Consider the following 27,055-nt stretch of genomic DNA (forward strand, 5'->3'; position numbering starts at 1 on the left):
TTTTTATTAATACTTTATAATATTAAATGATTAAATAAATAGATTTTAAAAGATATAGCAAAGAAGCACAGCCATGCATGAAATAACATGTGACATGAATACGGGTCGTTTTTGACCGATGTTGAACCTAGTGATACAAATATGATTTTTATTAAAAAAGTAAAAAGGGACAAATGAAAATAAGAATTATTTATGATTAAAAACAAGTTAATTGAGGAACTCCTGGAATTCTGAATGATGAAGTAAATTTATGGCAAAGATATTTACTATTAAAACTCCATCGGGTCATTTTTGACCCATGTGTGTAAACTTGATGTAAAAATACAAAAAATATTTTAGGTCATAAATTGAGAAAGATAAAATTAAAATAATGATTTATGGTAATCAAAAACAAGCTATTTAATGAATACTTTGAATATTAAATGATGAAATAAATTGATTTCCAAAAATATTGCACAGCTGTGCATGAAATAGCACTGTAGGTCAATACGGGTCATTTTTGACCCATGTTGTGCCTTAGAAGGGGTTTGCATAGCTTGTGTATCAAAGGGTTAACACTTTCTTTGCTTTATATCGGGTCCTGGCTTTTGTGTGACTGTACCCTTATTTCCCCAAACCTGTTGCATTTATGTTATGTCCTACTTCGAGCCACCAGAGGACGTAACAAATTTGGATTTAAAGTTTTGGGCCGTTAAATGTCATCCATTGATAACAAATTACTTTTGGATCATCAGATCCTACATTGATAATCACCGTCATTTTAAATATTTATCAGAAAAGCATGTCCCCCTTCAAGACCAGACACGGTGTAATCTCTGTCTAGGTTGTTTATATTCCACAGTTTAATCGTATATAGATGTGTACAGAAACATATAAAAGCAGGTTTTGCACTAGAAAAAAACGTCTTACATGTGAAATACATTTGGGGATTAATAGCATCAATTTATTTGTGCGTTTTTCCTTAAATTGTATTCAATAGATTAAACTAAAACTATGGTTCTATGAAAATAGGAAGTTACCAACCAACACACCAGACAAATCAACTCTTCCTCCCTTCTCTCGACGGAAGTCAAAAGTGTAAACTAAGTAAATATCTATTTAGTATTGGAGTATATATATATATATAAAAAAAAAAACATTTAGTTTTATTGCCTATAAAACTCTTTTGTGCTTGCTTGTCTCCTTGTTTTTGACTATCTGCTGCTGTAACAAGTGGATTTTTACATTATGGGATCTATGTTAGCTTATGTTAAGTCTCCATTGACATAAGTTCACAATATTTAGAACGCTCAAAAGTTTGTGCGTTCTTTAAATAAAAAGTCAAGAAAATAATCATCTGTTGGTGTTTTTCCATGTTTGTTCAAAACAAAATCATTTGAGTCTGAATCAGTTTTCAAATTAATTTAATGTTCGATAAAAAAACAAACAGAAGGCAATCTATGTGGGAGTAAAATTAACTGAGCAACAGCACAGATCTCAAACATAACATATATAATTTCATGGCACAGGAAGATATCACTTCAGACATTTAGGCGGAAATCAGTTTTACAATGAAAAAACGTAAATAACCAAATATTTCTAGATTTGGACCAACATAACATTCATAACAACTCAATTTGTGCATGTAAGTATTTGGCAATGGCAGCTGAGCCTGTTTAATATTCCTCTCCTTCCTCATCATCGTCAAACGAGTCGATGCCCACCTCTTCATAATCCTTCTCCAGGGCAGCCATGTCTTCTCTGGCCTCTGAGAACTCCCCCTCTTCCATTCCCTCTCCAACATACCAGTGGACGAAGGCCCTCTTGGCGTACATGAGGTCAAACTTGTGGTCGAGTCGGGCCCAGGCCTCAGCGATGGCAGTGGTGTTGCTCAGCATGCACACGGCCCTCTGCACCTTGGCCAGGTCTCCACCAGGAACCGCAGTCGGAGGCTGATAGTTGATGCCAACCTTGAAGCCTGTGGGGCACCAGTCCACAAACTGGATGCTGCGTTTGGTCTTGATGGCTGCGATGGCAGAGTTGACGTCTTTGGGCACCACATCACCACGATACAGCAGACAGCAGGCCATGTATTTACCATGACGGGGATCACACTTCACCATCTGATTGGCTGGCTCAAAGCAGGCGTTGGTGATCTCAGAAACTGACAGCTGCTCATGGTGAGCTTTCTCAGCGGAGATGACAGGGGCGTAGGTGGCCAGGGGGAAGTGGATACGAGGGTATGGCACCAAGTTGGTCTGGAACTCCGTCAGGTCAACGTTCAGGGCTCCGTCAAAGCGAAGTGAGGCTGTGATTGAAGATACAATCTGGCTGATGAGCCGGTTGAGGTTGGTGTAGGACGGGCGCTCGATGTCGAGGTTCCTGCGGCAGATGTCGTAGATGGCCTCGTTGTCGACCATGAAGGCACAGTCGGAGTGCTCCAGGGTGGTGTGAGTGGTCAAGATGGAGTTGTAAGGTTCCACCACTGCAGTGGAAACCTGGGGGGCTGGATAGACGGCAAACTCCAGCTTAGACTTTTTGCCAAAGTCAACAGAGAGTCTCTCCATCAGCAGGGAGGTGAAACCTGAGCCAGTGCCTCCACCAAATGAGTGGAAGACCAGGAAGCCTTGGAGACCGGTGCACTGATCGGCCTACGGACACAAAAGGTGATTTCAAACACGTGAATAACAAGAGACTGAGACGGCTTCATACACGTCATATACAAGCGTAAGCTCTTTCAATGATGATGTTTGTGATTATAACATTTTGAATGACGTTAAGGTGTTCAGGGCTTCAATGAGGAAGCCTGAAAGATCACCTGTCATAACACGCTTGGACCTGACACAACACGCGTCTACGTATATACCTTTAAGACAAGGTGCAACGTTTGCATGCTTCTACCTTTAGAGCCGGTTAAGACATATGCACGTTATCTGTAAAGGATTTCAAGATATGTCACTGAAATATTTGGAAGACAATGTTTCTGCTGACCTGGAGGGGGGAAGGGAGGGCCTTAGTGTTTTCTTAAATGTTCATGAACTTTATGGGAATTGCAATGATTTACAATGAAAGCAATTAAAAAATATATATTCTAAAAACTCTGCCGGCTCTTTAGAAAACAAAACAGGTTTTAGAGGGTTGTTTTCGTCCAAGATTTTTTATGAGGGTATCTATATTTTGTGCCTTAACCAAAATAAAATGCATATGGAACAACAGTGTGCACTCATTTCAAGTCTATACCCAGCGATCATCCCCTAACTGCAACCTTTGAACCTTGAAGCTATGAAATGAGGGGTTAAATGTATGAATCCTTGTTAAAGTGAAAAAGAAACGAAAACAGCATCGAATGTTAATGAGAATTTAAAAGAAAAAACATGGCAGCTACCCATAAAGTGCCTTACCAGTTTACGGATCCTGTCTATGACAGAGTCGATGATCTCCTTGCCGATGGTGTAGTGTCCACGAGCGTAGTTATTGGCTGCATCTTCCTTTCCCGAGATCAGCTGCTCGGGGTGGAAGAGCTGGCGGTACGTTCCTGTGCGCACCTCATCTGGAAAAATTCAAGGCAAAAGCCAGAGTTGAAAAACGTATTCAAGTGCTATTAGTGCAGAAAGGGATGAAAAGGGAACGTGTGGAAAATGAACTTTATATTTACTTCAGTCTAAATAGTTCTGTTAACTGCATCGTCTTCCAAACACATTAGCACAACTGCTTTCCTGATTGACAATTAGGGTCGATGAGTTCAGGAAAATACCAAACACTCAGTCTTAACTATAGACAGTCTTCAAACATTTAATTAAAAAAATAAGTGAGATGAGTTTAAGGGTCCTATATGTTGTGAAGGCTACTGACAATTTCCGATAGATAATTAGATAAATAATACGGATCATTTTAACTCAAAATCGACATATTGCAATGGTGATACAACACATTAGCCTCATTGAGCCACAAAAGATGATACCATCATCCTAAGAAATCTTTCCTGATACCTAAAGACAAGACAACGTTTACTCCAAATCATTACGGACCGATGACAGTGGGCTCCAGGTCAACGAAGATCGCTCTGGGGACGAACTTCCCCCCCCCAGTCTCGCTGAAGAAGGTGGTGAAGGAGTCGTCTTGACCTCCCACCACCTTGTCGCTCGGCATACGGCCGTCCGGCTGGATGCCGTGCTCCAGACAGTAGAGCTCCCAGCAGGTGTTCCCCATCTGGACGCCACATTGGCCCACGTGCACAGAGATGCATTCACGCTGGGGGAGAAGAAGAGGAGAGGGTAAAAAAGACTGAACACTGGGAACTAATGTTTGCTGTTCTTTTCTAGCGCTTTAAAGGGGGATTTTATCAGATATAATCAGATATAAACACAGAGAAAGCAACTGTTGTGGGAAGGCGTGATCCACAAACACAGCCACTAGGTGGAAGCAAACGCGTTTGCGGGAATCGTCACATGTTCTGCAGCTGTCACTGGAATTCATGTGACAGAGTCTCACCAAAATGGAGGTTGAGGTCAGAGAATAACTGAGCGTTTAGGATTTATGATGTAAAGTTGACCTGAATACAAACATATACTGGGCTTTCCTCAAACTAGTCCTTCAGGTCAAGTATCCAACTCTTCATCGCAAAACATATTCACAGAGACGGTCATCCTCCCTAAACCGGACTGGGTTAGCAGAGCTCATTGCTCATTGCAGCAGCTATTTTAGGTTGCTCATGCTAACCGGAAACCTCTCCGGCTGACTGTTGAGGAAGGCCACTAAAATAGCGGGTCACTGGCAGATTTACAATTCTTTTCTTTTTAAAATGTTAAGAAATGTTGGAGATAATTCATTAAATGTTAAAACTGATAGGCTGAAGATATGTTTCTGTCAAAACTGTTGTATGTTATATTACTTTTTTTTGTATCACTATGAGTATGAGTAAGTGAGAATAAATGCAGGGTTGATCTCAAAGACAAAGATGTCTTTCTCTCCCCTAAACCTGTCTAGGGTGCGTCTGCGTATGACGACAATCGAGGACGAGTACGAGGATCAACCCCATTGACTTGAGATTCCTGTTGTGTCAGTGATTAAAACTGATGCATCCGGTCAGAGATGGAGCAGGAGACAGGAAAGGTTTATTGATGGTGGAGAAAAGGAGAGCAATTAATTAGTTAAAAGCTTTTATCAGGTCAGCAAACACGGGGACAGAGATCCCTTAATAGCCCATCATCACTGTCAGCCTCTGTAACAGGAACACAGAGAGAATGTGTCATAAAGACAAGGCGCGGATAGAAAATAGTTTAAAGGACTCTTGTCCAAGCCAAAACTTAAAACTTATTTAGTGGGTTATTATACATCCACTTCCCATTTTGCTCACTTTGTGTTATAGAAACATCTATTATTCTGAAAAAATTAGATTATTCATGGGATTTGAGATGTCGCTGTTTTTTAAATCATTTTTGACGAATGGCTTTTTGCGTAGTTGAATTTCATAAACTCTTCTTAAAGTTAGTCATTTAAGAAAAAAGAGCTTTAAGGACCATCTAGCAGTTTGCGATGGTTTTTCGAGGGTCACTATGGTTTATCCCATTTTTTGGCAGACCTTCTCAAGGGAAGGATTTGTGCACAGTCATCTCCGGGCTCCATCGATGCGTAAAGAATTGACTAGAGCCACACACGCACACGATATGCAGTAACTAACATTTCCTAGCACACCGGAGCTAAGCCCCTGTTTTTCATAACAGGTTTGTTTTGCATCCCACTGAAGATAAATTTGCACTTCTGCACACGCACTGGCATCATGATTATACCCCTGCACGCAAAGTGGGAGCGCCGCGTGAACGAGACAGGAACAAGACTTTATGCAGCAGCACTATTTGATGGAATACCGTCGTAGTTTACTCTGTACACAAAGACTGCAGTGAGGCAGTACTGAGAGCCAACGGGCTGTGTTTACACTACACTGCGCAAACAGAGGAGGATGGTGGTGTGAGGACATTTTGAATTTGTGAGGACATTTTGACTGGTCCTCACAAATTCAAAAGAGCTGTTTGAGGGTGTTGACTTTTTTAGGGTTAGGGTTAAGGCTGGAACTAGGTTTAGTTGTGATGGTTAAGGTTAGGGTATGGGTCTAGGGAATGCACTATGCCGATGAGTGTCCTCGCAACTTTAGAGAGACAAGTGTTTGTATGTGTGTGTGTGTCTGTGTGGGCATGTCTATCTATAGTTATAAAGGGCCAATCTTGGTACTATACCATCATTGTGAGGACATTTTTACTGTTCCTCACAAATTAAATTGCTTTTTTCGAGGGTTAAGACTTGGCTTTAGGGTTAGAGTTAGGTTTAGGCATTTAGTTGTGATGGTTAAAGTTAGGGTAAGGGGCTAGAGAATGCACTATGCCAATGAGTGTCCTCACACCTTCAGAGAGACAAGTGTGTACGTGTAACATTAGACTTAGCATGGTATAAGTCATAGGTTACTTGAGACCAACTTCACTTGTCCCATTTAGCTATTAATAACAATCCCACTTGCTGACAGCCCGGAGCATTGTGGTGTACCTTCATTTCACTTCTGGTTTTCCCTCCACACTGATCTGAAGCATCAGATCCGTTTGATTTTGGAGGGAAACATATTTCCTGCTCTGTCAAGTCACTCTTTTCATTGTAAGAGACACACCTACATTCCATACACACCTAACCTAACCCCAGTCTGGCCTTTAAAGATGAGGCTCCACATAGACTCCTCTAAAACTGCCATTTGTCACCATCAAGCACTGCTCCTGTGCATAAATTGAAAAACTGTCATTGAGTTCACAGCACATCATCGGTTTCTCTCTCTCTCTCTCTCTGTGCTGATGTGTTGTAAATGTAGACGAGCCACCAGCACCTGCTCACACAGACTCACAGCGAGCTCAGCTTCTACTGAGAGACACTGACAGGCAGGGGGTCTATTTCTGTCACAGGGGTCCGGTGCTGCTGCTGCTGCTGCTGCTGCTGCGTCACACCCTCGGTGCGGCGCATTATCCCCTGCGCATGCAAATCCTGTCTCTGTCGCACCACCACCAACAACATGGCTCCAAGGGACACTTTCACGCGCAAGAATCCAACTTTGCAGCGGTAAACTTATGTTGCAAGTCACACTCACCATTGTTGCCTGTCGGTATAAAGTCCTGCAGCGGGTTCTGGAGTTGGGTCTGGAGTTGTGTCTGTGTCCTCTCGCTGCGGCCGTCTATGAGGTCGGAGAGACTGAGTAGCGCCTGCTGGTGTGAGGAGCAGTTTAAACTATATGACTCTGCACACCACGCCCACCTGACATCCACCTGACGGGGGCGCGCACGGCGAGCGCGCGGGCCGTGGCACACGTACAGGTTGTTGTTTTTTTTTCATTCTAAGCAGGGGAGTTGATCCAAAGCAAATGAGGACAGAGGGAGAGACAGGAGAGAGTCAAGTTTTTTTTTTAAAGCAGGGCAGTAATCATAACAGTCACGTCCCCCCCATAAACTTGTTCATAATACCAATTAGACTTATGATACAGTATAGAACATTGTTTTATGTAACAAAAAATACATCAAAATGAGTCTCGAGATTTAGGTCCCCCCCAATGTTCACTTCATGACTATGGCATTGCTTTAAGGGATCTATTTTTTTTAAATGTTCAATTTAATTTGTTCCATTTTGCTATCAAGAAAATATAGGTTAATTAAAAAGAGGCCTAAAGGTCCAGAGTGTAAGATTTAGGTGAAAGGGATCTATTGGCAGAAATTTAATATAAATGGTAAATGGTTTTGTATTTATATAGCACTTTTCTAGTCTTGATGACCACTCTAAGCTCTTTACAGTACAGTTTTACACCCATTCACACAAACATTGCATCTATTAGCAGCACTTTGTTGTTCTATGAGGGGCAATTCAGAGATCAGCATCTTGCCCAAGGACACTCCCGGGATGGGGAAGGCTGGGGATCGAACTGCTGGCCTTCAGGTTGTAGGACAACCGCTCTGTTCCCTCAGCCACAGCCGATTATTATATAAAATAATCCTAGTGATAATCTCAATAGTGTGAATGAGAGGGGGAGGTGAAAAGAATTCAGCTGCAACATTCAACCTTATCACTAGATGTCACTAAATTCTACACACTGAACTTTTAAAGGGATGAGTCGTCCAAAAATGAAAATTCACACATTATCTACTCACCACTATGCTGATGGAGGGGTGGTTGAAGTGTTTGATTCCACAAAACACTTTTCAGTTTGTCATTTCATCCATATAGGGCCCATTTATTATTATTACTATTGTTATTATTATAAATACATTAACCTCACTCTCTAATTTATGGGGTTCTAAATCATTAGTTGCATTATTGTGTTATGTTTGATATGCAGCAGTATACAACATAGTTTCCTCACATGATGATCATTTAGAATTGAGGTATTCTGCACTATCCGTAGGTTAATGGTAGAGAAATACATTATCTTTTATTTCATATTCACCCCTGCTATTTGTCAGTGCATTATTCTACACATGCTACTGCCTTCTATTGATTTTTAAGTCCATCCAATCACTTTAGCTATACATGGGAAATCCAATCCAATCCAATCTCTTTCTAGAGACCTCTTCTCTTATTTATGCCCAGACCCAAAGGCCTGTTTCAGCTGAAATTACAAATTGCAAGTCGAGCGTGTGGTCAGGGCCACGCCTATGCAGTCCATTTCCTTGTGGCTGGGTGGAGGGAGGGACAGACATCCTGTAAACCAATCCAGACTCAGACTGCAGTTTCAGTGAGTATGTAGCTGTCGTTTTAACTTTTTGAAAGCTAGAGGTCGTAGTTGCTTTACCAGAGTTACTGAGGGCGACAGATACTGTGAGAGTCGTGTGAGAAGGAGTCACTGCAGTGGCTCCTGCAAAGTGCTTCAGTATTTATGTCCACCTCAGCTCTCCTGCTTTCTCTGTGAAGTGAGCACTTATACAAAATTATAGTGGTATAAACCATACTTGGTAGCTTTTTTAATAAAATGGCAAATATTATTTGGTTAATTATATCGTTAAAAATATAACTCTTGTGAGTCTCTTAAGCTCAGTTTCTTTCTTTCTTTCTTATGAGCCATATGTGAAAAGGTTTCATTGTGAAGGACTGGGCACCTTCAAATAATGTCAAACAATGAAAGTGGGTCAGACCTTTATAAGAGTCACAAAATACAACAACAGAAGACAACAACAGCAAGGTGTGTGTTTCCCCGTTTATATTTCAGCATATAGACCTGCTCTATATATTGCAGTTTAAAGTTTATAAAATGAACGCATGAACCATCCCATCTTTTCTATTACATAACATGACATATGGCAAGTACTGATGTAAAGCACTAATATGAAATGAAAATATATAACTTTATCAGTTACCATGTTTGTTGCTGATGAGCGTCACAGCCTCAGGAGAGAAACAAACATAGCGAATAGCTGTGCAGTTGACACTGTGGATCACTTTTAGCCTCCCATCTAAGTGTTAATTTATTTGTTCATTATAACTTCTGTTTGTATTTTTTGTGAAAATAACTCTGCATGTTGTGATATGTAAAGATGATTATAGCAAGGAGGAAGTCGTGTATAGTTTGTGTGTGAAGCCTTTTTACTGATCTTACTGAATCAACATCCTGCGGGGTTGAAACTGTTATATCACAGCGGATGTCTGCTGGAAAGTGGTTTGACTGGTTTGAGTTTAGCGTTCTGCCCTCAAGCCATGTCATTGCTTGAATTGCATTTCACCTTACCTCAACTCAACTTGTTTTAGAATCAGTACCCGGCTATTTGACAGGGACGCAGTTAGGCAACTGAAAAACAACAGGAGTTTCTTATCCCATCATAAACTACCACATAAAGTCAGGCATCAGAGCCTGCCATGTAGAACTACATTAGGTTAACTTCCCTTCTGGTGGGAAAAACCCGATGTGCACAACTGAACAAAACACTCTCACACTCGCACAATGTTTTGGGTGGTGTCCTCCTTTTGCATTGTAATGTATCTATGTCACTCAAGCGGATGATCTTATCCTGGCCTCATCAGTAGGTTCTCTGATTACAGCTCAGATCAAATCACTTTTCACCTTAAGCTGCAGGTATATAAGCACTAAGTCACACCGCTGCCTTTAGTGATACATCTTCCTCCCGATACCTGGACATTGGAGAGGAGAACTAAACCATGGTAAGATATAGTTTGACGGGGCAAAACTTATGTTAAACTTTTAATATTAATGAAATATTGGGTCCAAACTAAAGTGTGGGATATTGAGCAATTAGATGAAATGGATCAGATGTTTTAATTTGCATCAGTCCATAATAGACAAAGTAATATATAGTAAGTCGTTTTAAAAGATTTTGTGAAGCAGAAATATAGAAAGTAAACGGATACTTGTGTTAACCGAACAGACTGGGTCACTCTTTACAGCGTGAATGCATCTCAATTCATGTGGGCCAAGCTGGGGCTCAGATGGGCAATGCATGCTGGGAGCTGTATTGCTTGGAACATGGGATCCAGCCAGATGGACAGAAGCCCACTGACAAAACAATTGGAGGAGGAGATGATTCCTTCAACACCTTTTTCAGTGAGACTGGGGCCGGAAAGCACGTTCCCAGAGCAATCTTTGTCGACCTGGAGCCTACTGTCATCGGTCAGTGCCATTTAAATAAATAGCTGATGATGTATTACACAGATTGGATGTTGCAATGCAATTATTCAGTTCAATTTCCTTTCACAATTTGAATGGAAATTAAACACAAATGTTTCATTTTAGAAGTAAACATCTGTGAAGAACTGCAGTTGATAATCATCTCTTCATCATAAAAAACAAAGATTCCTTTGTTCAATGTGGAAAGTTCTCAATATAAAGCTGATAAGGGTGATTCAAGTATAGGATTAATCATTCATTAGATTGATTGGCATGTAATTCCTTTGTTGTCCAGATGAGGTGCGTTCAGGAACCTACCGTCAGCTATTCCACCCTGAGCAGCTGATTACAGGAAAAGAGGACGCTGCCAATAACTATGCTCGGGGACATTACACCATCGGCAAGGAGATAATTGACCTGGTCCTGGATCGCACTCGAAAACTGGTGAGGTTTAACAATCCACAAGAGGTTGACGTCTGTCAAGAGCAATTTTGCCTTGGCCTTAGTTTTCATAGAAAAGAAAGAAAGTAAAGGAAAACCAACAAATTTAGACACTGACTTTATTCATTCGTATTGATTATGTAGCCCTCATGCAATTTTAATAAATGTAAGTCAATATCCTTTCAGGCCGATCAGTGCACTGGTCTGCAGGGATTTCTAATCTTCCACAGCTTTGGAGGAGGCACTGGCTCAGGTTTCACCTCCCTGCTGATGGAGAGACTTTCCGTTGATTATGGCAAAAAGTCTAAGCTTGAGTTTGCCATCTACCCAGCCCCCCAGGTTTCCACTGCAGTGGTGGAACCTTACAACTCCATCCTGACAACCCACACCACCCTGGAGCACTCCGACTGTGCCTTCATGGTAGACAACGAGGCCATCTACGACATCTGCCGCAGGAACCTCGACATCGAGCGTCCGTCCTACACCAACCTCAACCGGCTCATCAGCCAGATTGTATCTTCAATCACAGCCTCACTTCGTTTTGACGGAGCCCTGAACGTTGACCTGACGGAGTTCCAGACCAACTTGGTGCCATATCCTCGTATCCACTTCCCCCTGGCCACCTACGCCCCCGTCATCTCCGCTGAGAAGGCTTACCATGAGCAGCTGTCAGTCGCCGACATCACCAACGCCTGCTTTGAGCCAGCCAATCAGATGGTGAAGTGTGATCCCCGTCATGGTAAATACATGGCCTGCTGTCTGCTGTATCGTGGTGATGTGGTTCCCAAAGACGTCAACTCTGCCATCGCAGCCATCAAGACCAAAAGTAGCATCCAGTTTGTGGACTGGTGCCCCACAGGCTTCAAGGTTGGCATCAACTATCAGCCTCCGACTGTGGTTCCTGGTGGAGACCTGGCCAAGGTGCAGAGGGCCGTGTGCATGCTGAGCAACACCACCGCCATCGCTGAGGCCTGGGCCCGTCTCGACCACAAGTTTGACCTCATGTACGCCAAGAGGGCCTTTGTCCACTGGTATGTTGGAGAGGGAATGGAAGAGGGGGAGTTCTCAGAGGCCAGAGAAGACCTGGCTGCCCTGGAGAAGGATTACGAAGAAGTGGGTGCTGATGACATGGCAGAGGAGGATGATGGAGAAGAATATTGACCTTTGTAAATTGATTTACAGTGTATGCATATTTTCAAAATTGGTCACTTGGTGTTTGTAGTCAAGACAAACCTAAATCCCTAATATTATCAAATCATAAGATTCTGTGATACCCATTCTCCTTATCTCTCTTAATCTCCTGACAAACCCTATATCCAAAATATTATCTAAACATAATATCTGTGAAAGGGTGTCAAAAAAAGGAAAACATTTAATAGAATCGTTTCTCATGGTAATGTGCTGAAAAATGTGTATTAAAATGAAATCAGACATATCTTGTTTCGGGCCTTTTTATAACTGCAGTTTCACAATGAGAGACTCAGACCAAACCCTCCCATTTGTGCACCTCCCCCACTATCCCTCTACATGTGGAATGTAAGTTATGAAAGAGCGCCAGTCTCTTTATGCTATTCAGCTGTGACTTTGTGAGAGCAAGAGACAGCGAATAACTGACTAACTCACTGACGGGTGTTGTTTGTGTAGCTCATACCCAGTGAGGGCCCTGCAGGAACAATAGGATCCCAGTTACTGTGTGAATAATATCTCTGTGATCCTGAGAGCGCCGCTGAAAAGTTGTACAAAAGAGAAATAGAAAACTGGTCTTGACATACATTTTTTTGCGTGACTATAATGTGATCACTCTCTTGTGTATTCTGAATGAGCTGATTTAACTGTTCCTCCAGCTCACCATTTGATTATCTCACCATTAAAATATGTATCTTTCACATTTGACAATCAACAATAAAGATCTTACATGCAGGCTCCATCGTGTGTTATTCTTCATTTAACTATTAAATACAGACAGAGGTTGGGCTCTGCGGATGAATGTGTGGGTGCAGATGCATGTATAAGATTAGTTTAATCACTCTTTTAGCCCCCAGTCTGTTTCATGTGGATATACTGTATGTTGAGAAATGATCAGAGGCGACCTTTTACACGTTCTTGGTCAATCCCCTCGAATGAAAATGCATTGAAGCTTTGGACGAGAATAAACAAACTGAACACTTCTTCGTAATATATGATCAGAGTCTCTTTCACTAACAAACACGCGGAAGTTCAGAAAATAGGGCGGAGGGCAGGTTCTTACACATGGGCCTCTAATCTCCAACTGAAAGACAAAGAAGATAAAAGTCAGGGTGGATAGCATGACACAGTAAAAGGGACTTCCCACCTATTTTTTTTTTCTTTTTTTTCTAAGTGCTGCTCCCTTCCGCCAATGAGCTGTGCAGCTGCCTGCTGTGGTTTCCTGCCTGCCCCCTCCACTTCCTTGCCTATATAAACCCTGACTCTCACTCTCCTCCACACTTCTGCCCTGAGTCTGAATCCTCAACGTCAGTCGCAGGACAAGCAGACACAATGGTGAGTAACTGCTCGGCCGGTGACGTAGCCTTGAGATTCCATTCACCATCTTAACCTCATCCTACCCTGGTCTCTGCTTCTCAGCATTAGATGGAGGACAATAGCAGGCCTGTGTTATACTCACAAGGCCTCTTGTTATGGAGTTAAGGGTTACTGAGAGGAAAGCAGCTTTATCCTGTCAGATGACTGTGGTTGTTTGTGCTGAATTTATGGAATCAAACTCAACCGTCTGGGTCAGACGACAGACACTTAAAGAGTTTGACTGCTCTTAAACATTCATACTTGTTTGATATATTACAGGTAATTATAAAAACAAGAAAAATGTAACCCGGGAGAAGAAGTAAGTGGTATTGCAATTGTGTGTTTGTGAGGGATTGAGGAGTTTTTGTGGCTGACAGGGAGTGTCCGGGGTAATCGTGGCAGCAGGGGGATGGATAGGAAGGAGAGAAAATAGGAGTGGTCAGGCCAATGCAGTATGAGTTACTTGGCAGCCATTTTGCAGCTGTTAGGGGTTTTTGTTCGAGAGAGAGGAGGAGACGGAGAAGGGGGAGGAGGAGGAAACGGTGGAGGGGGGGAGGAGGAGGAGGAGGAGGAGGAGAGAGACAGAGACAGAAGAGAGAGAGAGAGAGAGAGAGAGAGAGAGAGAGAGAGAGAGAGAGAGAGAGAGAGAGAGAGAGATCCCTGACTGTTATAGATCTATGCAGCTGGACAGGATCGGGATGAGAGAGGCACAAAAGGGAGGAGTGAGGACAGGGAGGACATACAGGATGGGGAAGTGGGGGAAGCTTTTTGTTGAGTCATTGACGTCCTGTCATATACACATACCGACTTACTTTATATGTTCCATATATAAATGTATGTATATAAACCCTAACCCTACAGATACAACCAAAGCTGCATTTCATCTTTGTAGCCATGTGTTTTACTGTAACTCTAATTCTGCCGTGCCTCCGGAGGCTTCAACACACATACAGAGAGTGATGAGGAGTCAACGTGTCTTTGTCCACTGAGAGGCGTCCTCGGTGGAGAGAAGACAAAAGACTGTTATAAGACATGAAGTTCAAACAATGAACAGTGACACCATTGTGTATGGGAATATAAACAATGTTCTATGTTCTTTTATCTATTTTTATCATAGATATTATGAACCCACTTAAAGGAACACACTAGTGAAATGTTATGAATGTTATGAATTGTTGTGGATCTACTTTTCAATCCTGATAAAGTTATAAGTTATCACTGTTGGAGACAGGCAGCACTTCTACTGCTCATATATAAAGTAACCCATTTACATCTGGACAGGAAAAGTATGTTTAATAACAACCTTCATCCCCCTTCTTTCCTTCAGCGTGAGTGTATTTCTATGCATGTCGGCCAAGCCGGCGCCCAGATGGGCAATGCATGTTGGGAGCTGTACTGCCTTGAACATGGGATCCAGCCTGATGGACAGATGCCCTCTGACAAGACCATTGGAGGAGGAGATGACTCCTTCAACACCTTCTTCAGTGAAACAGGAGCAGGAAAGCACGTTCCTAGAGCGATCTTTGTTGACCTGGAACCAACTGTCATCGGTCAGTGTTATCCACATCATTGTTTGTTTGATTTAAACTTGTGCACATGAAATGTACTTGGATAATTTAATTTTAGTAATATTTATGGTAAAACATGTTACAAATGTTATTTCCCCTTATATTTAACTACACTATCTGAGCAAATGTTATTTAAGTGCATTCTTCACATAGAGACATTATTTCTTCCTCTCATCTTTAATTGTCCTTTTTACAGATGAGGTGCGTACAGGAATCTACCGTCAACTGTTCCACCCTGAGCAGCTGATTACAGGAAAGGAGGACGCTGCCAATAACTACGCTCGAGGGCATTACACCATCGGCAAGGAGATCATTGACCTGGTTCTGGACCGGACTCGTAAACTGGTGAATGCTTTGAGACATTAGTTTTTGCATTTAACGAGAATTTAACCTTCCCACAAAGGATTATATTGGATAAGATAGTCAGAGTGGTTAATTGTCAATTTCAGATTTTATTCAGTAGTATTGATTATGTCGCCCTCATGCAATTTTAATAAATCTAAGTCAATTTTCGTTTCAGGCCGATCAGTGCACTGGTCTGCAGGGATTTCTGATCTTCCACAGCTTTGGAGGAGGCACTGGCTCAGGTTTCACCTCCCTGTTGATGGAGAGACTCTCCGTTGACTATGGAAAGAAATCAAAACTTGAGTTTGCCGTCTATCCAGCCCCCCAGGTTTCCACTGCAGTGGTGGAACCTTACAACTCCATCTTGACCACTCACACCACCCTGGAGCACTCCGACTGTGCCTTCATGGTCGACAACGAGGCAATCTACGACATCTGCCGCAGGAACCTCGACATCGAGCGCCCGTCCTACACCAACCTCAACCGGCTCATCGGCCAGATTGTGTCTTCAATCACAGCCTCACTTCGCTTTGACGGAGCCCTGAACGTTGACCTGACAGAGTTCCAGACCAACTTGGTGCCATACCCTCGTATCCACTTCCCCCTGGCCACCTACGCCCCTGTCATTTCCGCTGAGAAAGCTTACCATGAGCAGCTGTCAGTCGCCGACATCACCAACGCCTGCTTTGAGCCAGCCAATCAGATGGTGAAGTGTGATCCCCGTCATGGTAAATACATGGCCTGCTGTCTGCTGTATCGTGGCGATGTGGTTCCCAAAGACGTCAACTCTGCCATCGCAGCCATCAAGACCAAACGCAGCATCCAGTTTGTGGACTGGTGCCCCACAGGCTTCAAGGTTGGCATCAACTATCAGCCTCCAACTGTGGTTCCTGGTGGAGACCTGGCCAAGGTGCAGAGGGCCGTGTGCATGCTGAGCAACACCACCGCCATCGCTGAGGCCTGGGCCCGTCTCGACCACAAGTTTGACCTCATGTACGCCAAGAGGGCCTTCGTCCACTGGTATGTTGGAGAGGGAATGGAAGAGGGGGAGTTCTCAGAGGCCAGAGAAGACATGGCTGCCCTGGAGAAGGATTATGAAGAAGTGGGCACTGACAGCTTGGGAGATGAGGATGAAGAAGGAGAGGAGTACTAAAGAGCCAAACCATTATCACGCATTCCAAAAGTTAGCAGAAATGTAACACATTCCCAACAACCTCCTGATAACCTTTGGTGTTGACATGTCAGTAATATCAATAAAAAGCTTACCCGAACCTTTTCAATGGTGATCATTTTTTAACTCTTTCAGCATTTACAATACCATTATCAGTACTCCACAAATAAATACTTAAATTAAAGTAACTAAGAGTAAATTTGAGACCATACACTTTATACATATGCATGATTCAGGTGCACCACCCATTTATTATAGCGGACATTAGACACAAGTTTATCTGCCTATGCACATTTCCTGACTTGCTGATAATGACGCCAAAGTGCAAAATGGGCTGGGCCGACTTCCTTCCTGCTGTAGCTATACTCCGCCACCAGATGGTATTAATGTGACCACATAGTACATTTACAGGATTGACACCAGTGAAGGGTCCAAATAACTATGACTGGACATCATGAGCTCATCATGTGACCCTGACCAGTGAATCCCCTGATGGCTCATGGTAAACTAACAAGTCTCTGGTAAAAATGTAAGACTTGCTCTCAGTGACAAGTTTAAAGGTAAATGGGTCAACGGGTCATGGCTAATTGCATTATTTCCCTTTAAAAATAATTGCATCCATTCTTGACATGTATTGTTTCATTTTATAAAATCTATTTATTTAGATACAATTGTTTTATATTTAGATAATAATATGATATATATATTGGCATCTCTAACCCCCCAAATGTCAGGTGGTGAAACTGCGTAGAACTATTTAAGCAACTTTAATGAAAATGAATTGAAATGAAATCCTCCTTTTCAGTAAGATTTTTTTCAAATCCCATTGGAAAGAAAATTCCAAAGAAATGTAAGCGAAAGAGTGTTTAATTATATTGTTCTGGACTCAAAATATGTGTTATATCTTTATCAATTTTTTTTTTTAAATATCTTTTTGGCAAGGCTTTATTTGTCATCGACCCAAAATAATGAAGCCATTCAATTCAGTTCAGTTCAAATGTATTTATCCGTTAACAACTTTCTTTTTGAAAGTGAAACCAAGAAGTCACTGAAGCCTGAAGATAGAAAATATCGTTACTTATTGATCTCACAGCAACAGCCGGATAGTTGGGGGGGGAAAGCGGGGCGGGGACTTGTGACGTCACCAGACATGTTCCAGAAAGTGGCTCTATTTTCGCCCCCCCTCCCGGCGGGTTGTGAGCGGGACGTGCAGCTGCTAAAGAGCAGAACTCGGAGGAGGGGGGTTAACAGGGCGGAGTGGTCCGGTCGGCTACACCCCGGCAGGGGGCACCGTTGTGGGGGGCGGAGGCCACAGAGACTCACAGAGGCTGGTGTCAGGGCGGAGGCGACAAAAGGAGGAGTGTGTGTTTGTGTGTGTGTGTTTACTGCTCGTCACGGAGGACAGACGCGGGGACTGAATCCCAGAGGAGCCGCTAACTCAACGTCCCTCCGACCCAGCTGGTCCCGCGGCCGAACTCCTCACTGCTAACACACGGTACGTCCACAGCAGCTCCGCCAACAACACGACACGACACGTACAGCCGCCGCCACACTGAACTTCACCTTCATTGGGACAGTCACAGCGAGAGAACAGCCGAGTTGCCTTTAACGTGAGTACAGCCAGCACCTGTCCCGTCCCCGCCCTGTGGATGGAGCAGTAGGTCCGCGTGGGCCCGCTGACAGGGACCGAGGCAGTTGTCAGATTCCGTGAAGCCAGAAATAACACGGTACTAAAGGGCGTGTGAGAGCACGTCTGGTCCACGGGGCAGCACGGGGAGGGACGAATAGTTTCAACACCCCGAACCTGTGGCTGCCCACTGGGGACACTGGTGGGAGGTTACCAGCGTGGTGATGGGAGATGCTGTAATCCAGGGTGCTTGGTAGTTTCACTTTCACAAAGTCTCGTCTGTCTGTCTGTCTATCTATTTAAGTATCTATTTAAGTATCTATTTAAGTATCTATGTAAGTATCTATCTGTCTGTCTTTCCGTCTGTCTTACTGTCTGTAATAAGATATATATTCATCTATGAGTGCTCATCTGTTGCTGATTTACTGTGGAGGATAAAGATAGTCCATCAATATTTAATTTATCTTTTATCAAATGAACAGGAAACATCTCATTATCCAATAAGAAATCTATTTGTCTCATTATATATTATCATAATAGCTATTGCCATACTCTACATCATGCCTTCCTCCTTCTTACCATCCAAGGACAGCGCAGCATACAGAAACACAAGAGAATCAAAGCGAAACCAAATATTAAAATCCATTCAAAGGTGCATACCTCAAGTCATGTTATGTAAATAAACAAAATTCTAAAGTAAACTCAGGTTGTAATAAGATACAGAGCCAGAGACACCTTACAATACATCATATATTAACACAGGAATAGGTAAAGTATTATCAAACATTAAAAGGAGTTCAGAAGCACAGACATCTGACAATACATCAAATGTAAATACAACAATAGTTCAAAATAAAGCTTACAATCAGAATAGGAAGAGGTTTTGTTGTGAATCTTTTGTTTTAAGGGTCTCATATAAGTCCAAGTAAACCTCTGTGTCAATTCATTTGTTAAAAATTAACAGTTGAAAGTTATGATTAATCATTACATTTGAGACTTGGATTCGAGACAGTTCTTTACCTCTAGCTTTCAGGATACAGGATGACTCTTACAAAAATAACCTGCTTGAGAATAAAATTGAGACAAGTTTATCTGCAAGTTTTACATAAAATAAGTAATTAGCAAACAGAGCAGTTCTTGTCTATTCAACTTTAGGCAGCAGAAGACATTCACACAGATGCAAATGTCTCCAGGTTCCCAGGTGTTTTCAGGTAATGCATGGGGTTGGGTGAGTACGCTGAGAGGTGCAGGATGTCATTTAACGAGATGTCAGAAAAGTTTTCCTAATCTCACAAATGCAGCAAAGCCAACAGTGATGGAGTTGTCAATGTGACAGGGTTTTGCCAGTGCACGGCTACAGACAGAAACTGCCAACCTTAACAGAATATGTATGTAAATGAGAGCTGGTTCAATGTGTTACTCAAAAGGAAACTGTTATGTTTTGATTTCAGAGAGGGCTGAGGAGTGACAGGAGGCAACATGGTGGATTACTATGATGTCCTGGGAGTGTCCAAATCAGCCTCTCAGGAAGACATCAAGAAGGCGTGAGTACATGAGAGTTGCTGAAGGATGCAGAAGGAATCATTGTCACATACAATAAAACCATATTTCAATTAGATAGACAATATGAAGAGAGCATGACACAACTTTTATATTACAACATAGAAATTATTCTGAGAATAAAATTGCCGTGTAACCTTTATTATTTATTGTAACTAAACCAGCTTATAACCATAATTAGAGGTTTGAAAATGTTTAGTGCATATCATTGTATTTGTTTACATGGATATGTCGGTTTGTTTTGACTGTAGGTACAGGAAACAGGCTCTGAAATGGCATCCTGACAAAAATCCAGACAACAAGGAGGAAGCAGAGAAGAAGTTCAAAGAAGTTGCTGAGGCCTATGAAGTCCTGTCTGACAGTAAGTTCTCTATGCGTGTGTATATTTGTGTGTGCGTGTGTTTTTGCGAGTGTGTGTGTGTGAGAGAGAGTCACAATTCTGGGATGTTGGCTGAGCTGTTGATCTGTATTGATGCAGTGAGTAATACATCTAAGTCTTAAAGTAAATATAGAACATGTTAGTTCATTTAATGTGTGTATGGTGTTTGTTTTTGTATTAATTGATAGGGTTTTGGTTCTATCATTAAACTGGACTTCTTTCCTTTGTCGCAGAGAGTAAACGTGCCCAGTATGACGGATTTGGAAACGACAGAATGGGACACACAGGTAAACAAAAACCTGTTGTTGTGGTTCTGGGATATTGTTTTATCCATTATCGTTTCTTACAACTCAAAGGAAAAAAATTATTAATTTGTTTGCTCTTTGTTTTTCTCATTCTTCTTTTTTCTCCTCTTATCCTTATCATTCCTCTCCTCACTATTCCCTCATCGTACTCCTCAATCCAATCTTCTCCCTCCACTGTTTCTCTTCCTTCTTCATCCACCTGACCACAACAACTCAGGTCCCTCCAGCTCGGACTTTTCGTCAGATTTCCCATTCACCCACACATTCCGTAGCCCAGATGAGGTATTCCGAGAATTCTTTGCTGGCCAGGATCCTTTTGCTTTTTTTGGTAAGTCATACACAATATACAGGCCTCTATTAACACCTATTCTTCCAGGTTTGATGTCTAAAATTCTATTCTATTAATTTAATTTCCTCCTGTTTACAGTAGGAGCGGTGATATATTCTCTAAAAATGAAAATGAAAATAATTGTTTTCTCATGCAATTTTTTTATATATTTGAAACTTGTATATTTATAACAAAATAATATAACGTAATGGAACAGGCAACTTTGTTGTTAACTGATGCTTCGTGTCTGAATGGTCAGAGTGGATGGGTTACATTAATGAATAAAATAAGAGAAGTTAGAAGAGATTGTAAGCAAATTACAGTTTAACTACAGAAAAACATCACCTGTCTTTCAAAATTACACTAAGTTTCTCGAAAGAGAATATATCCCACTGCTTGACTAATGTTTGAATAAAAAAAAAATATCACATGTTCACTAACAGACAAGTTTCTCTCATTCAGATGACTTCTCATCGTTTGGAGGCTCATCCTCTCGTCTCGGCCCCGGTCGATTCTTCTCTTTCCCTTCAACCAAAGGTAAACATACTTTCCGCAGTGACAGTCAAATGAATCAGTGTCCTCCCTAGTTTCTCTTTGCTGATCCTCTGTCCTTCTCCAGTTGACTTCACCTCGTTCTCCTCTTCGTTGGGGGGCCTGGATGGGATGGACAGCATGGGAGGAGGGACGAGCAACTTCAGATCAGTCTCTACCTCCACTCGCATCATAAATGGCAAGAGCACCACTACCAAGAAGTATGTAATGTCTTTCCTATAAACACCAATATTGTACTTTTAAGACAAACGAAACAAAATGTTGATAAAATAATTTTATTTGACTGACTGTTATATATTTATGAACTACAGACATCAGGAGTTAGGGTTGTCTACAAACCTATAATGGTAATAAACATTTTAGCTGGCTTTTACAGGATGGATTATGTGTTTATGATTGATAAGAGAAAGTGACACCATGACACACACACACAAAAGAAAAGATAGAGGTATTTTACTACCACCGTGTATCTGTGTATTTGTCTTCCTTACAGGATAAAGGAAAATGGGCAGGAGAGAGTAGAAATTGAGGAGGATGGGGTGTTAAAGAGTGTCCTAATTAATGGTAAGACCACATATTCTGACATTGGTGATTGGGAAATTTGAGGACAAATGGAAATTACACTTGTGTGTAGCAAAAAGCGCTGTGACATACAAATGTATGCGTCTGGTTTCATTTGTAAAACACCAATATCAAAGCTTTCAAATACAGCACCTATATTATTAGTAGAAAGTAGTATTATTAGTAAGCAAAGTAGTATTACTAGTAAGCAAGTAGAAAGTAGTATTACTAGTAAGCACTATTATGTTACTCCTCTTAGTTGTGTATTTCTGTATGTGTGTGCATATAATGCTACTTCAGCACAACTCATACACATCTGTATTGTTGTGTGTGTTGTTCCCAGGCATGAAAGATGAAATAGCTTTTGCTCTAGAGCTAAGCCGACGACAGGGAAAGTCCCATCCCTCCCCTCAGAAGGAAAAGCTCCCGAACAGATCGCCTGCCAAGTCCGACAGACCCTGTCCTAGCCGTCAGCCGGAGGCCACACATCGGTCATTCAGCTCCGCCCCTTTCTACAATTTAGCAGGGACTGTGGGAGCTACCGAGGGTGACGAAGACGATGAAGAGCTGCAGATGGCGTTGGCATACAGTCTGTCAGAATTGGAAGCAAAGCAGAGAGCAGCTCCTTCTGACTTCATATCAGGTGCTGGGGGCGGGGGTGGAGTTTTTAAGACAGAAAAGGTACACGTGTCCAGTAATATAAAGGTTGTGACAAAGAAGAAAGATGAGGATGGGCAGGTTAAAGTAGGCACAGTATTTGAAGATAGATGGGTAAGGGAGGGAAAGGAAACCGGGGAACCAGTTTCCTCTCCTGAGTCCCCCTCAACTGCCGAAACTACGCCGCTCAGCCAGTGCAGTGAAGAAGCACATGAACCTGCCCCAAAAAATAGTGACGGCAATGTGAAAAAGAAAAAAAAGTGTGGCTGTATTGTGTGCTAAAACAGTGTATATGTGTTTGGGATTCTTTACACTTAACTCAGTGTTACGCCTGCAGCCAAACTCTAATATGATGTGATTGCCAGAATCTAAATTCGCGGCAGTGGCTGATGACCTCTAGTCACCTCTGAAGGAGACGGTATGAGTCAGCTCTGACAGGGCCTGTGGTTTACTGCTGTTTTTTTTTCTTTTGTTAATATTCAACCCAGACAATTCCATATAGTGTGCCTAAACAAAGCAAAGGTTTAATAGTTTGTTAAGCAACACAGAGGATTGTTACTGAAATACGTCAATTAGCCAATTATTTACATATTGCCATCAGAAGTGAGTGGGAATAAGAGGGTTTCGGTTATGATTTACTCATTCAGACACTTTGGCAAGGAATGTATCAGAACTGAGGCACTCCCAACTTATTGAAATTGAAAGTAGGACACAGAACTTACTCTGTTGATTGTCGGCCTTCAACTGATCTTTATCTGACCATAAAACACTTCACCCAGTGATAGATCCAAAGTTATGACATCTAAGGACGTATATTTGTGGTTTTTACGCACCAAAAATCTTCTTTGCCAAGCTGTAGTAGCCTACCAAATTCACAGGTAAATTCAAATTGCCATGGTCAGTCAGAGCTTCAAGTTAGAGATAAATTCAGACTTGAGTGCTCTGGCTAGATTTGATGAGGCGTTATCCAAACCCCTGGTTCATCTTCTAGTGCCAACGCTGTCCAGGTATCCTTTACTGACTCCAGTTCTGACTCCAGTTCTGACTCCAGGTGCTGGTTATCACCCGCGATATAAAATGTGGGACAAAAGGGGAAAATATCATCAGCAAGCTGAAAGTAATGCTGGTGAAAAGTTGCATTAAAAAGTTAAATAATCTTTAGAGAAACACTAAGAATTTAATAGAGATGTAATATTATATATAGACGATGTTAACTCCTGAAGGCTAATTTTGGGGCATAGTTTCTAAATTTTCTCCATGAAAAATCTGTATTTTCATACTTTCACAGTATTTATACAGGACATACATTCTGCTTTCTGATCAAAATAGACATGAAGAAATGTCACTTTTTACAATATGGTACATTTTAGGTGACGCACAAACTCACACACTTTGCCAAATTCAAATACTTGGTCAGTGCAATAGGTACAACCTTAACAGGTAGGCCAGCTTTTATATTTTTTGTATAGTTAGAAAAAATAGTGAGGAGCTCTTGAATCATTATATCTGAGTGTGATATCATCACTACATTTGGTCAGATTGTAGTTTGCAGCACTTTATGAAGGCATAGCACAATGTGGAATGTGTACGGCTTTATGTCAATTTATGGCAAAACGTAATATTTGTATCTCTTTGGTGCCTTTAATCATTTGAACTACTTGTTCTCTATCGTGTCAAGACTATCTTTCCACTAGTGGTGCTTATAAAGCCCACTGTGGCTAATCAGTGCATGGCCACCACAGGATGATGTGTCTTAAAGAATAATAATCGTCAGCTGCCCCTGTGAGGGTCAGTCCCCATACATATGGGATATGTAGGGTGAACCTGGGTTACCAACGTAACCATCTGTTAACAATGCTTAGATTATCACTGCAAACGTTGCCAGAAAATGAAAATGTGTTTTAAGCAAAGTAAATGCACTTCACTCACAAAGTGCATGTTTTTTTGTATATGTAGATTCAAGCCAATGTTTCCTCCCACAGAGGAACATGGCAAAACTCTGCATCAGTGTTTTCGGTTGTTTTGGGGAAGAAATGTGGATGAAGAGTAATGAAACGTAACTGTTAAAGATGTGCACAAGTAAAAAAAATTAAGTGCTCCTTAGAAAAAAATGAAACTATCTGCTCTGGTTGAGCTGTTTAAATTATAGACTGCCATATTCCAGGACAACTCCTAAACCTTCCTTTCACACAAACTGATTTGTCATAATGACATTTGGGCCTTAACCTGAGAAAGGAACTCATTACTGTTAAATCCACCAAAATGACAGACTTGGATTTAGTGGCACCTAGTGGTGAGGTTGCATATGAGGTTACAACCTCCTTAAACCTGCTCCCCTGCATATTAGCAAAGATAACCCAATGACCTTTAGGTAAACTAAAACCATTAAAGGCCCTCTCTAGAGCCGGTGTTTGGTTTGTCCGCTCTGGGCTACTGTAGAAAAAAAGCCGTGCAACATGGCGGGCTCTGTGCAAGAGGATTTGCTGCCTGTGTAGAAATTAAGGGCTCATTCTAAAAAACCTAATCATGAATATACTGTTCCATTTCAATTGATAAATCCGGTACTGTTTTTCTAAATGAATGAACTTTTGTGAACAGTGTTTTATTTAGAACTGCTTTAGCTGTAGCTACTGCTGAGTTGGGTTTTCGCCTGACTTCTTCCTTGTGCTGGAACTCAACATCCAAGTATTACTGTAAATGAACTCCATAGCTGTGTGTGTGTGGGTGTGTGTGTTTGTTGTGTTGTGTGGCAGTCTTATATTTTTCACGAATGCCTGCATGGGTTTTTGCTTTCACTTTTAAGGATGAATTTATCGTCCCTGACTAAACTTAAACACAGCTATGAGATTATATCAACAGAATTCAGATTGTTCTGACTAATCTGTGAATCATGTGTATCCTTGCTTTATGATGACATGTGGAGAGGGAAATAGGAAGAGGTACAAGGCAAATGGGTTTTCTTATACAGGAATATATTAAAATGTAATCTTTGTGCTACATTGAAGTTTTATTGTTGTTTACTTTTATTTTCAAATTGTTAATAAGAGAAATTACAAATAAAGATTGAGCCAAAAGTTGGGATATTTGATTTTTTTTTTCTAAATATGACAGAAACCGTCACACTTTTTTCACTACTTTACAAAGAATTCACGCTTTACACCAGCGACTAATGTATAACACAAAATGACAAAACATTTACTGTTTAATACTTAGCTGATTCCCCTGGTTATCTGGACCTCCATAACACAGTATACATAAATGAGCCATTTAAATGGAAAACATAGTATACAACCTATATTAATTCAATTCTGCTTACATTAAATATCACTAATCTAAACCAATGTGTCAATCATTTGCCCACTCAAGCCCTGGCCATGGATGTAGCATAATCACAAACCTACCGATTTCTCATCTGAAGCAATTTGTTCTTTTCTCCCTGGATTTCCAAAGCTTCAATATCTTGTCAAATCTAATCAGGACTTCAGCAAAAATCTGTGTTTTTGTCTAACACTTCCTACTTCCTGTTTCAGATTCAGACTTCGAGGCTTTCACAGGGTAACCTGATTGGCTCGTGCTGCTCTGTGCCCGAATACAGGTAAAGAACCAGTGTGAAACTGTAGCATCCTGAAAGTTGTTCATATCCCCCCCATATCTCTGTGTTTCACCTGATTCACATAAGATGCTTATTTACATCACTGATGAAGTGTAACATGTGCATCTGCTCTTACAGGTCAAAGGTCAGTTCTCCCATGATGCACTTCTCCCTCTCAGCCCACCATGGGTTCTACCTGCTGAATGACACTTAAAAAAAAGATGACACTTTTTATTTATACTTTAGTAATGTGTGTGAGTGCGTGTCAGTGTGTGTGGAGCAAAAGACTAGAAACTTAGCATTTTGAAGTTTGAGGAAATAGTTTTAATCATCTCTGCATTAAATGCTGATATCCCACTGTATTTAATTTATTTTGTTCTTGGAAAGCAGACAATATATAAATATATATAATAATTGTTCATTTAAGGAAAAATATCTTTTGCCCTGTTTTTCTAATATTTAGAGTTCATTATCTTGGAACTACAACTCATGTTTTCATGAAACATTTATTATTATAATAATAAAGATGAACTTATTTCAGAAAAATAAGACAAACCTCTTTTTTTGTTCTCAAGTGAATGCATTACGCTTCTTTAAGTATGAAAGGATTACTGTAAAGACAATTGTCTCTGCTTGACAAATAAACTATTTCCTGCTTATTGAACCAAATCAGTCTGTGGTAGTTTATCTTCATTAAACTTCACGGTTAATATTAAATTGAGATTAAAATTCCACAGAAGAAGTACATTTTTACATTTAAAAAATCCTCTTGAGAATACTGTAGTAGAATTATTTACCAGTTTTACAAGAGGC

General features: G+C 41.3%; 3 protein-coding genes across 5 annotated transcripts; 2 read left to right on the forward strand and 1 right to left on the reverse strand.

Moving 5' to 3' along the window:
* Nucleotides 1–1,386: 1,386 nt before the first annotated feature.
* Nucleotides 1,387–7,244, reverse strand: LOC128455596 (tubulin alpha chain). Its single transcript, XM_053439278.1, has 4 exons — nucleotides 7,103–7,244; nucleotides 4,008–4,230; nucleotides 3,381–3,529; nucleotides 1,387–2,630 (listed from the first exon to the last, which is right to left on the reverse strand). Exons 1-4 carry the CDS (start codon nucleotides 7,103–7,105, stop codon nucleotides 1,656–1,658), a joined length of 1,350 nt encoding a protein of 449 aa, XP_053295253.1. The 5' UTR covers nucleotides 7,106–7,244; the 3' UTR covers nucleotides 1,387–1,655.
* A 2,890-nt stretch (nucleotides 7,245–10,134) lies between these two features.
* LOC128455478 (uncharacterized) lies at nucleotides 10,135–16,781 on the forward strand. The gene is made up of 8 exons (XM_053439149.1): nucleotides 10,135–10,152; nucleotides 10,396–10,618; nucleotides 10,911–11,059; nucleotides 11,243–12,206; nucleotides 13,416–13,576; nucleotides 14,925–15,147; nucleotides 15,362–15,510; nucleotides 15,686–16,781. The coding sequence occupies exons 1-8, from the start codon at nucleotides 10,150–10,152 to the stop codon at nucleotides 16,661–16,663; spliced, it is 2,850 nt and encodes a 949-aa protein (XP_053295124.1). The 5' UTR covers nucleotides 10,135–10,149; the 3' UTR covers nucleotides 16,664–16,781.
* A 1,103-nt stretch (nucleotides 16,782–17,884) lies between these two features.
* dnajb2 (DnaJ heat shock protein family (Hsp40) member B2) lies at nucleotides 17,885–26,911 on the forward strand. 3 transcript variants are annotated; one of them, XM_053439282.1, is made up of 11 exons: nucleotides 17,888–18,176; nucleotides 19,760–19,852; nucleotides 20,120–20,229; nucleotides 20,481–20,534; nucleotides 20,770–20,880; nucleotides 21,343–21,417; nucleotides 21,500–21,632; nucleotides 21,926–21,996; nucleotides 22,337–22,636; nucleotides 26,181–26,245; nucleotides 26,381–26,911. In XM_053439282.1, the coding sequence occupies exons 2-10, from the start codon at nucleotides 19,788–19,790 to the stop codon at nucleotides 26,207–26,209; spliced, it is 948 nt and encodes a 315-aa protein (XP_053295257.1). In that variant the 5' UTR covers nucleotides 17,888–18,176; nucleotides 19,760–19,787; the 3' UTR covers nucleotides 26,210–26,245; nucleotides 26,381–26,911. The 3 variants fall into 3 exon arrangements, with proteins under 3 accessions (XP_053295256.1, XP_053295255.1, XP_053295257.1); XM_053439281.1 differs by lacking the exons at nucleotides 26,181–26,245; nucleotides 26,381–26,911 and having other exon boundaries at nucleotides 17,885–18,291; nucleotides 22,337–25,724; XM_053439280.1 differs by lacking the exons at nucleotides 26,181–26,245; nucleotides 26,381–26,911 and having other exon boundaries at nucleotides 17,887–18,176; nucleotides 22,337–25,724.
* The last annotated feature ends 144 nt before the right edge of the window (nucleotides 26,912–27,055 follow it).

The sequence above is a fragment of the Pleuronectes platessa genome, chromosome 14 (assembly GCF_947347685.1).
Source record: "Pleuronectes platessa chromosome 14, fPlePla1.1, whole genome shotgun sequence".
Lineage (NCBI taxonomy): Eukaryota > Metazoa > Chordata > Actinopteri > Pleuronectiformes > Pleuronectidae > Pleuronectes > Pleuronectes platessa.